At 37.1% G+C, this 12,238-nt stretch overlaps 1 protein-coding gene across 1 annotated transcript in view; it reads right to left on the bottom strand.

The window, feature by feature from the left end:
• GRB14 (growth factor receptor bound protein 14) overlaps positions 1-12,238 on the bottom strand; it is a 58,354-nt gene that overhangs the window by 18,243 nt on the left and 27,873 nt on the right. The window contains exons 3-5 of the mRNA XM_053983007.1: positions 6,955-7,111; positions 2,414-2,535; positions 161-235 (exon numbers count right to left, since the gene is read on the bottom strand). Coding sequence (XP_053838982.1) covers positions 161-235; positions 2,414-2,535; positions 6,955-7,111 — 354 coding nt within the window. The remainder of the gene's footprint in view (positions 1-160; positions 236-2,413; positions 2,536-6,954; positions 7,112-12,238) is intronic.

Raw genomic sequence — 12,238 nt, 5'->3', positions numbered from 1 at the left:
CATAGTTTCTTATCTCTTGAGGAAAAAAGTTATTAACCATGTCTTGAGTTATTCAAAACCTAGCAACACCTCCAACAGCAATAAGGAACTATGCTCATACAGCACAGATAATGGGAAATAATGAGCTGTGCTGGTTCATCTTCATTCAAGGATTACATACCTGTAATATCCCAGAGTGGCTTAGAGCTGCATTGGTCTCACTTGGAAAAGATATCATATGATCTGGAAAAAAGCTCTGTAACAACAAGAACTTGTTTCAAAATTCTGTAGAAATAAATATAAAACTTTCTCTTTTGGAAGTGTAATTTAAGTTCTCAGTGCAGTGCAAGACACTGAAGATTCCCTGATCCAATAATTTAAGCTTACCTTAATATCATCCCAAAATTTGGCACATGTTATATATTATTTGCTGAAAAACATAGAATTTTGAGAAAACATCAATAGCCTCTGGAACAGGGTTTCAGACACCAGTGCAAATCACATTGCAATATTTGGCCCTTAGTGTTGTTTTTCTAGCAGTAATTTCTATTGCTGTTGACATACAAGACTTGCCTGGGGAGTCAATATGCTACAAAGTAAGGAGGCTATACACCAACATGATGAAAAGTGTATTGTTTTCTGTTGTTTTTATTACACTAGAAACCCAGTAAAATATTTTGAATAACTTCCACTAATACAGAAAAAGTTGACTCAGTTTTTTTTTTTAATTTTCTATTTTATGTATTATACAAATTAACAAAAAAAATCTGACTACATCAACATGATGGGGTTGAAAGTCTACAATTAAAATGCCAGTTTCATTATCAAGGAAAGCTCAAGGGATAATTTATGGGACAGACCTGCAGATGAGGTGTTCAATACAGTCATGCAGATACGAAGCAGACAAGGGTTTGACCATTACAAACAATGTTTTCTCAAGGCCTGGACAAGTTTGAAATTAATACTCCCTTGGCCACCCAATGTCCAGCAATTTCCATTTTTAATGAAATTGAACTGCTGGTAGGGTTAATTCACATTAACTCATTATGATAAAGCATTCTTGCTACAGCTGGGACCAGAACAGCCAGAAAAACTCTGCTTTAGCTATAGCTGCTGAAGCTGGTGTAGCTGCAGGTCTGCCATGCTCCACACACAGTTCCACTAACTGGTTATACAATACATAAACTTAATTTTTGAAGGCAACAGACAGAAACTGATGCATAGAAAGTCCCACCTGAATTTGAGGAAAAACTTCTTTACTATGTGGGTGATCACATACAGGAACAGATTGCCAAGAAAGGTTGTGGAATCTCTCTCAATGGAGATATTCAAGAACCCTCTGGATGCAATCCTGTGCCATGTGCTTGGGGTGACTCTGCTTGAGCAGGGAGGTTGACCTGTGATTGCCTCTTTACGAACTATTGCCAATTCTGTGATTGCCAATTCTGTGATTGCCTCTTTACTAACTATACACCATCTCAAGCTGAAAAAATTTTCACTGGTATAGTGATATTTCCATATCTGGGTCAAATCTATCATGATTTGTCCAGAGACATACAGGTCAATCAAACAAAAAAAATCCCAAAAGTCTTATATTTCTTGGTATCTTTATATTTACCTTTTTATCTTTTTCATAGATAGATAATCTGAGTTCCTTTTCACTTTTTACCTTTTAAGCTCTCACACAGTTCTGCTATTTCTCCCTTTTACATCTGAAACAAGCTGGTTTTATAAGAGACAGCATTAGGAGTTGTCCAGTTACACCATGGAGCAACCAGATGGCAAGTTCCTTCTGCTGAGCCAGGACTGCTTCCATGGCCTTTGCCATCAGCCAAGGTCTGAATCAGCAGCATTAACCTTTGGCAACATCTCTGCATTACAAGATATCTCTGCTCTCTTTCTATTCCTTATGTATGCTAACTTTGGCTTCACTTTCACTTACCCCTAATAGGTTATGGCTGCTCATGGCCTTTCATGTCAGTTGTCATTTAGCTACAGCTGGGAGAAGTTGCAATTCGGCAGTGCTGAGCCAGAACATTCAATTTTCACTTCACAATAAAATCATCTTTGCTACAGGTGCCCCTCCTCACCGTGCTTCATTTTATATTATGTTGTCACTTGATGAAAAGTTCACTGAGTTGCAAAATTTAATTTTGTTTTATGTCAGTGTGCAAATTTCAATACAATTAAACCAAATCGCTGCTCCCATCACCCCCAAACATAAAAAATGAACATGGATGTTTTACAACTGTAAGAAAGGGACCAGCCAATGATCACATGCACTACAATACATTGCTGTGTTTCACATATTCCTTCTTGATTATTCCTTTTGACTCCCGTTACACTAAAAAATTTAAACTCTGTGTGTACCAAAAAAACCTGTTTTTTAGAAACAGTAACTGCACCACTTCACAGATATAATGTTAAGACTTACCAGTGGATTTTTAAAAAACTCATACTTCGCATAATTTTTTCTAAAATACAGTTTGGTTTCCTCCTCCATTACCCAATTTGACTGGACTTCCATTACTAATTCATGGTCTTCTATAGCTCTTCCTATAAGAAAACAAAAAAAAAATTAAAATAAAATGCAAAAGCAAATATCAAGTTCATGACTGGCAGAAGACAAAGAGCTCTCCTGATCTACAGATAAAGCGGAGCAAAGTTAAACTTCCATTGAATTTAACTCACTCTGCATTGAATTTAACCAATTCTCAAGTCCAAAAAGACAGAGATTAAGGATGCTATATGAAAATCCCATTTTGTAAGCAGATTAAATGAAGCACATAAAATTATAAAGAAACCCAGAAAACAAAAAATACCCAAAAATAATGAAAGGAAAGTAAGCATTTTGAAATCTTGTACAGGTTGTTCTACTCCAAAACACATTCTTCAGATGCAAGGGCAAAGAACTGAAGCTCTGTTAAAACCAGCATTTTTTTTCCTTCAGCTTTATAGAGAGAAAGTGCTCCTCTGACATGACATTTAAAACTCTTAAATGCTTGGCATTGTGACATTTAAGAAAACACCATTTCCTCAAGACTTACTTCTTGGTAGAAAAATATGACATTGTGCATCACCCAAAAAGATGGGTAAAGGTGCTGATATTTCTTTATTTTTAAGGTGTCACAGCAAAAAATATGTTATAACTGAGTAAACTTACTTTTTTGAAGGAACTGAAACACTGAATGCCCTCCAAAAAACAGCCCTGTAATCAAATCCCTAAATGGTGACATGAAAAAGCTGCCCTTCAGTTTCGGTAGATTATTTTTATCTTCCAACTCGACTGGAGAGTTTCTACCTCCCTTTCTGTCATCTCTTTATTACTGCTGTCTCTAACATGAGGAGCACCTGCTACAGTCCACAATAGCCTCCTTAACTATGCAAAGTATTCAATGCACATGAAGGATTTCATTTTGGAGTACATGAGAGAACACATTTCAAAAAGCCTCTTCTCTAGCCACCCAGTGGGGAAAAAATTTAAACTAAATAAAAAATAGATATTGTTCAGCACTATTGCACAGGTAGTGCTTTATGAGCCTTTCCAGCCTTCACAGACTACCTGAAACAATGCAGAGTGAAATCAAATGTGACTGAAAGATACTGATAGGCCTGGCCAAGGCACTACCCTCTACTCAAAAGAGGAGCCCTAGAATATGTGTGTTCAGCTAAAGAAACAAACAGAAAACTGTTTACAGCCAGCAGAAAAATTTCTCAGTAGAAAAGGAAAAATTTCTGTGTGAAGATAGTACTGCCCTTACAAAGGAGAGCAGTTATGGATAACTGTTCTGTTTTCAGAGCCTGCCCTGCTCAGAGGAATTGCAGTGGGTATGGCACTCCCAGCACCAAGGTACTTGGTGGTAGGGTTGACATGGCATCATCCAAATTTAGGCACACTTCAGCTGTTTTCAATGATCTTAGACATTGTGAAAACCATTCAAAAATGTATTTGAATTCAATATGTTAGGATAAAAAGAACACATACCAGAAAGACACAGTTCTGAAATATATTGATTTATAGAGCTGCAAGAATTGCTGAACTTCAGATATTTGAAATAGAACCCCCACTACTGCAAAACTGGGGAGGTGGGGAGGAAGGCTGAGCTTCCTGACTGCCAAGGCAGCAGCAGTGAGGACACAACCATCCTTAGTGTTCAACAATAGAGCTCTGCACCCAAGGGCATATATGTTTGTGAAAACTGAAATATATAGACTGTGGGTTTATGCTTTGCTTTAGGTAGGAGTTTTGTTGGGATTTTTTCCTTTTTAAACCTTCTCAGCAAATACCTCACACAGCAATGAAGGCACAATCCAGCGATGTAATTAATGTCTGTCTTGATTAAAAGTAGAAACTGTGCTCAGCTCACTAAGATTCATGCAATTATATCTAAATTGGGAGTACTCAGACAGCTGTTAGATTTTAAAGAAAATGTTCACTAATTGATGGATGAATTATTAATCCACATAATCCTGGAGTTTACATAGACACACACATTTTCTCACAGCACTTCTCCTTTCAATACCAATTCACTTAACTTACGAGATGAAAAAGACTTTCCAAATTTACATGGGTAAAACATACAACAGTAACAAAGAGAAAACAATCCCGAACTAACTCATCATTCGAAAAGTATTTGTTCAAGCTACTCTTCCAGTGCTCAAGAATATACTTAAAGCAAGTCAAGATTTTCTTTCTAACAAAACCAGATCTAAACCAGTTAAAATAACTCCATTATCATTCAGTACTCTAAAAATACATAGGGGATATTGGAAAATTGTTCCTTTCTTTGGCCAGTAATGTCAAACTGCCAACCTCATCATCTAGGAAATTATTTTACTCGTAAAATTAAGCATTCACCTTTTTCTAGAACTACACTGAAAGCAGCTGGAGCAATTATAAGGCTGCATGGTGAATGAAGGTCTTCAGTAATTTCCAGAGTATCAGAGTATTAGGAAAATCAATTTCACTACTTATTTGATATTGAAATCTTCCAAGAAATCCTCCAGATGGAAGAAAACACACTACTTGTCAAAAAGTGTACTGTGCAAATACAGAAATCTGGACAAACAGTGCCGCTATTGTTCTGGCATGGTTGCTCAAAGGCATCTTCTTCAATAGTTACTACACTACTTGAACATCAGCTACACTACAAAATACAGAAAACTTCTTCTGGTTTTATAGTACTGTTTTCTAAAGCCATTTTGCTACCTCTTCTTCTATAGCAGTCATTTTCAAACTCAACCCAGATTTAATTCTGACCTTACTCTGAGTTGGAAACATCTTACAGCATCTTACAGCATTCAGTGCAAAAGGTTACAAATATCTTTGAAATTTTACAAAACAAGAAAAGAAATTTGAAAAATGTTTGTGTCTGCCTTCATAGGATAAAGGAGTATAAAAGGGCAGAAAATAGTTTTAGCTTTTGTAGTTCATCTTTCAAATATAGCTGATAAACATAATTGAGTCAGAGATGCACAGTCAAGTTTATTTTCAACAAATGCACAGCGCTGGATTCCCTAGATACATCCAGAGAAAGAAAGGGACTCTAACAATTGCTTTTAGCCATATTTCAATATCTGGGGGAGAGAGAGGGAGTGGCCAGGAAAAATGTTTTTGGGGGTGTTTGATTTTTGTCTGTGATGTGTATATTTTTTAAAATCAACAGCACTGGAGTTACCAGGTACCAGTACAGTCTCTTTGGAGAATTAAGAACTCCATGGAGTTTTCTATGTATTTTAGAATGCAGGAAGGCGTCCAGAACATCCTCTTTTTCAAGCCACACTTTGCACTAGCAGATGGAACTGCCCTTGAAGTTGCAGAAGTACTACCTTTTTTAGCTCTAGTACAGTGCCAAAGTTCAAGAATAACATGGAAATTTTGAGTGATATGAAATTATCACCATATTTCTTTGGCATTTGTCTTCTAGTAGATTTTTTCTAGCATAATCTCCTATCAAAAGAATACACAACACAGTACTGAAACACTGTGCTGTAAAAGCAAGTAAGATTGTATAACTTGAGATTCAGTTCAATATTACATTCCAGCAGTGGGCTTCTAAACTCCTCTCTTGCTAAGGAAAGTCTTTTCTGTATTCTTCCTTTTTTTACATCTCTGCAAGCATCCCTTTCTCCCTACAATTAATTTGCCTTATGTTTTTTATACTGCAAAAGTACACCTATACACTTCAAAAAGGAACAGAGATCAGACGTTATATTTTGAAACCACAGATTACACATTTTGAACTGTATAACAGAAAAGGAGATGTTTTACTACACTAGAGAAACACTGATGATGTGAAAGAATTTTAGATCTTGTTACCAGCAATTTAAAATACTACACCTGGCATGGCTTCAATACAGTTCACTGGTCCTATGTGGAAGTTCAGAGGAATGGTTTTGTTTTCCCTTTAAACAGCACAGTCCCTGAGTTCACCATAAATATAGCCAAACGGAATGTAATGAAGGAAAATACTGACAGGCCACTCTGACATTATTTCTGAAAACCGAGTCCTATAGTAGAGATAAAATAGCACTGTGTAACCTCTTTCTGTCCCTGATGTCAGATATTTCACTAAGGAATGTTAGGAACAAACAGAATTTTATTTCCAATGAAAATAACCCAAGTCTTTCTAGAGATAAGCAGGAGATACCACCTATAAGAGAGAAAGAACTGCCAGAGAAAAGCAAGGTACAAGAAGAAAGAATTTGCAGTGAGAACTTTAACTGTTAGTGTCTTCCAAATCCTTATTACAGATGCAGATCAAGCAGTGTGAAGCAAATATACCATGAAAAAAATCTAGTTTATGCCTATGCTTTCAAAAATAATCAGAACCAACAACCCCCAAAAGAAAAAAATTCACACAAAACTTCCCATCATTTTGGTTCCAAGCCTTTCTATTAGAATTGCACTTCCATATGAAAATGAAAACCAAACACCTTATTTAGCATCATATCATTATACATTATTAGTCTTACCTAAACCTGTGTGGGTAAGTTGTTCAAAGAGAGTCCAGCTGTGGTCATCAACATAGTGGTTCTTCAATATTAGGAGCTGACACACATCCCTGGCTGTTATATCACTTGGTACTTCCAAAGCTCTGCTAGTATCATCTTCACTATACACTTTGATTACCTGCAATAAATAAAAAATCTAAAATATCCATAAGTTTAATCATTGCTTCAATTTCTCCATATGTGTTGCTCTCTCAGCTTCATGACTGAGACAAGAACCCACACACACAGAATGCAACATGAAAGACAGCCATTCCTCTCTAGTGCAATGGCATAATTGAGAACAAAGCAGCCAAGGAAAGCATATTCCACTACTAAATTTGGTGACTGGATATCCCTGGCCACAGGACACTGGTTAGCTTGGTGCTTTAGCTTTAAAAAAGCATTAATGGGGAGATAAATAAATGCAGTGAAAATGTACATTCTCAAGTAAGCTGATAATGAAACCACACAGCATAAACGGTGAAACTCAAGAATTCTATGACTGCAGAATTGTAGAAAGATTTGATAAAGGAGTTAGTTCAGAGAATGGCCATCAGACTCAAAATGCTCACAGTTCTGTAGACAATAAAACAGGAGATGTTACAGAGTGCCTTCAAATTTTGACAAGCAAGAACTGGAGTTCTTGCACACACATCCTCAGTTTAAAGGGTGCCCAAGATGCTTTTAACTGACAAAATACTTCTCTCAGTTTATTGAATTTATCCATATTCATGAGAATGCAAGACAAAACTCTCTTGAAATTTATGCACAAAACCTAAATACCATTGTAAACCCCTCATTAAACAGCAAGATACAAGTTCTCACTTTAAAGACAAACAAGCCCGTTACTGTCAGTCATTCTTAACAGCTGCCTTACCGAATACACGCTCATTTCAAGCATCTAATAAACAAGCAGCAATGTATTGTGCCCTAACGTGTCAAGGCAGCTCCCTCTCTGGTTTCTGCTGAAATTGGTAGGAAAGTGAACAAGAAACTCCAACTGCCTCTTCCCACCAACACAAAAAATCCAAAAATAATTTTAGAAAAAATAGGTCCTCTCACTCATGTTTTCCAAACATGAGATCAAGGAAAAAGGACTCCATTTGTAAACCACACTGAGATTTTAAAGCACACTGATGGCCTTACTCCTCTACAAAAACCTATTTTTTCAGGTGAATTAAAGAGACAAAGAAGTTTGGTTCCAAATTTTGGCCCTGCACATTAAATGAGCATGAAGTCCATGATAATTTGCTTTAATATTGCACCTAAAAAATGTTGACAGGTCAAGAGTTCCACACAATATTCAGCCAGCCTTGCCACAACACCAATCTTCAAGATATGGCAAACATTAAATTCATGCTCCTAAAGTGCTGAAAAACCTGTCCCTACTCATGAATCAAAGCTGAGACTTTCAAGGGAAATAGCAGCCCTCAGTGAAAGAAGATCCAATGTTTCCATGGGTCTAAGCTACAGCCCAGTATTTCCATTTAATACAAAAGGCAAAAAGACCACATTGCTACTGAATTTAATACTGCCAAAGCAGCCATGGGGGACAGCTCTGGTTGGTTCTGTGAGATGTCTATGCTTTGGCAGTGTCCCCACTGCTAAGCAAGAGAGACCAGCAGCAATGCAGGCTGCTTGCAGCAGAGCCTGGTTCCACACAAGGTCCTACTCCAGTCACACAGAAATGATGTTTGGCCATTCAGGATAAACCAGCATGAATAATTTAAATTCTTGCAATATTTACAATGATTCAAAGATGAAATCCAACGACGTGTCTGGCAGGGTGCACTGTGAATGGGATGGAGGGCTATAGGGGTGACTAGAGGAAACAGTGTCCCATCACCTTAAAAGAGGTCCTAAGGCTCTGGGCAGCACTGAAGGTCATAGACAGCTTCATTAGTCTGTCCAGCAAGTCTGTGTCAGGCTGAACCTAAAGGATTTTACAGGCTGAAATGCCAGAAAGCAGAGAGACAGTAGAGAAGGTGAAAGCAAAGGTAAGAATTGAAGTAACTTTCCAAGTATTGACAATTGCTCTAAGTCCCTTCCAGCTGAAATATTCTATTCTGTTTCCTAATATTCTCGCACTAAAGCCAGGGTGGAATGCATGTGAGCATGCTGGCTAGGGACTCCATGGCACAGAGCAACAACTGCAGTTTTCCCCAGGCACTCATCAAGTTCAGTGATAAGCTTATTTTACAGCAAGAGCACGTACAGCCCATGCTGAGGCTCTTGACGGATATTTTAACAGAAATTCTTTTTAAAAGGGTTAAGAGTCGCAGTGCAGATGACTTCACCCTTATTGCTAGAGAAACAGAAAAAGAGTTTTTAAAATGCTGGAGACAGCAACACAAGTCATGATAATGAGCTGCCTGTGGCCATTCAGCTCAGGGAGTGGGAAGCCTTGGAGGTGGCCTTGGACTACTGGAGCTCAGCTAAAACAAAACAAAACACAACAAAAAAAAAACAATGGGAAAAAAAACAGTTTATATTCTCTGTGAGTATTCTCACTCAGCTTTCTCAGTATAGGGAAATAAATCCTGCTCCAGTCTAGAAGAACACATTACCCCAGCTCACACCTATGATGAGGTACCTTATAAAACAGAAATGCTGTAACCTTTTTCTCTTCCTTGCAAGGGATTCAGATGCAGCAGGAGACAAGAGTCACCAAATAGACTCTCATCAACTTCTGTCACACATTTTGCGTAACAAATTGGTGTAAATCTCATCACTTAGAGTGATCTTTGAGGGTTTTTTTAATTAGAAGTTGCTCAGTATGCACTTGGTGCTGTGTTTGAAGCAAAGTCTCCTGTAAGATTGCTTGGAATGTACTTATTCCAAGGGGAATGGATCCGATGAAAAAGGATAAATACAAAATCCCATTTTTCCTTGGAAATATGTTGCAATACTTCCCTTCCTAGAGGTAGAGGATGCTTTGAGAATTAAAGGGTGGCAGAGCTATGCTAAAGATGAAGCTATGCTGACTTCCTGTAGAAATTATTAAGCTTGAGTGATCACTTTACTTTTATTAGTGGTTTTCATCATGTATTTGACTGGCCAGTCATTTCCACTTTCTTCCATTTTTTTTCCCTGAAAAATTTTTATGAGAAGTAGCACACAAGAAAAGAGCTGCTAATTGAGAACAAGGTCTCATTACAGTTTTCATTACCCTACACTCTCAAACTTTGCTCCAAAGCAAGCTGTTTCACTTCCCTTGACTATACCTATTAGCAAGCAGAAAAACCTGCCTCGGCAGCATTGAAATCTTCTTTCCGGTCTGGTTTATAAATACAAGGAGGTTTTAGTTCTTCCCAAGGCTAGAAAAAGAAACACCTCAATAGCTTCTATTTAAGTCACTGGAAGTAAGAAATAAGCAGCTCCAAGATTTTCCTATAAGAGGAAAACACCAAGATCAGCATGACAAGCATTAATCATTTTCACTGCCTATGGGAGCAGGCAAGGAGGTACAGCATTCCTACATGTCCTCTTTCAGTTTTTCAATATACTAAAAACCAGCCAAGATCCCAGAATTATTTGCAATGCATCTCTATCCCTCCAAAAATTATTTTTATAAGAAATGTTGCTTCAAAATGAAATATATTATTTTTTATCTTTCACTAATCAAATGAACTCAGAATATAAAATAAATGTTGAAAAATACAATGAAATATTTAACAAGGGAAAACAGAAAGAAGACCCTAGTTTTTACACTAAAAGTAACCAGAAGAAGCAAAAAAACAGCAATTGTATAAAAGAATAAGTAAAAGAGCACATAAGGTAAGCAGTGTGGGAGGAGGGAGGAGTAAGAGAAGCAAAGCTGGACTCTATTCCCCCGAGCCTTCTTCCCCACTCAACCGTCATCTCCACTACAATAATTAAATAATGTGTTCATAGACTTTTAAGAGAGGGTGTCCAAGTCTGATTCTTCAGAATCTTCATGCCATCTGTTTCGGAAGTTCCAATCTGCAGAAACAGCACAAACATATGCCCTGCACTGAGGAATTTAAAATTTCAAACCAAAGTCCTAACATGTGAAAAAAGCCAGGTAGAACCCACATAAAAAAGAACCACTAGCACACAGATTCCATATGTAGGTGCCTACACCAATATGACCTGACATTATTTATATGATTCTTAATGCTTCTGTATAGCCATTGACACAGTCGGTAGTCAGCACCTTTAAAAAAAAAAGCAAGCCTCTTTTATTTATAAAGATTAAAAGCTCCTAACTTTAGCTTATGTTTTCTAAAACTATTCCCCCCCCCCTTCCCCTCAAATAAAACACTGCACATTTTTGTACTTATATTATAATTTCAGTCACATTTTTGTTAAATGCACAATTATTGTATGCAAAACCACGCTTTTGAAAAGTCTTGCACTCCAGTGTGTCATACTTCTCCTGAAATGTTGGCCTGATACTCTGCTAACCCCTCTCTCTAGTTTAACAATCAGGCTATTTGCCTGCAGCATTTTTTCTCCAACTCCCAACCCTTCTGCCTGCTAGACAAATTTTTTGCTTATTGATATTGGCAAAGGGTAGAGGAATTTGGAGTGTATTTTAACTACAATGGAGGTGCTTGGAAACTTGTAGCATTTTGAACTGGTTTATGACTTTTAGCAATAGTCTGTCTTGGTTTTAGTGAGAGTCAGCAAAATTCTGCATTCATAAAAATATTTAAGAGGTTAATACAACTGTTGTTAGAAACAAATAGCACATTAGTAAAGTTTACTGTCTTCTTTATCAACTGTGAATGCAAGACTTTCTGTTAAAATATCCCAGTCTACAGTTAAAATGTCAGCTTCCAGTATTTCCTCCAAAGGGAAGATTTCCAGGCCAAAAGGATTCACGTAGTTTCCAGAAATCTACATCTGTCATTAAAACAAGGTGCATACAATGTCTAATTGTACACGTCTTGACTTCTCATTTGGAACACAGTATAGCTTCAAGAGGCAGAAGGAACACAGCTCCTATATTGTCTCTTGCAATGAAACCAAAGTGCGAAGAAGGAAGAGCAAAGTCTAGGAAAATTGTCTACCTCTCCTTCCACAACCTAGAGAAACCTCATACTTTTCCCATAGTCTAACCTTTTTTAAAATGAGATTTCAAAGACCAAAAATAATGTTAATTTCCAGCCATTATTCCAATGTAAGATAATGGACAAGGTCAGTTTCTCTGGCAATTAATGAATTTCTTGCCTCAAAACATAAACACTTTTTTTTAGACCTAAATATTCTTATAGAAAGTATTAAAAATATAGTTAAATTT

The sequence above is a fragment of the Vidua macroura genome, chromosome 7, assembly GCF_024509145.1.
Source record: "Vidua macroura isolate BioBank_ID:100142 chromosome 7, ASM2450914v1, whole genome shotgun sequence".
Lineage (NCBI taxonomy): Eukaryota > Metazoa > Chordata > Aves > Passeriformes > Viduidae > Vidua > Vidua macroura.
This window is presented reverse-complemented; position numbering and strand designations above follow the sequence as displayed.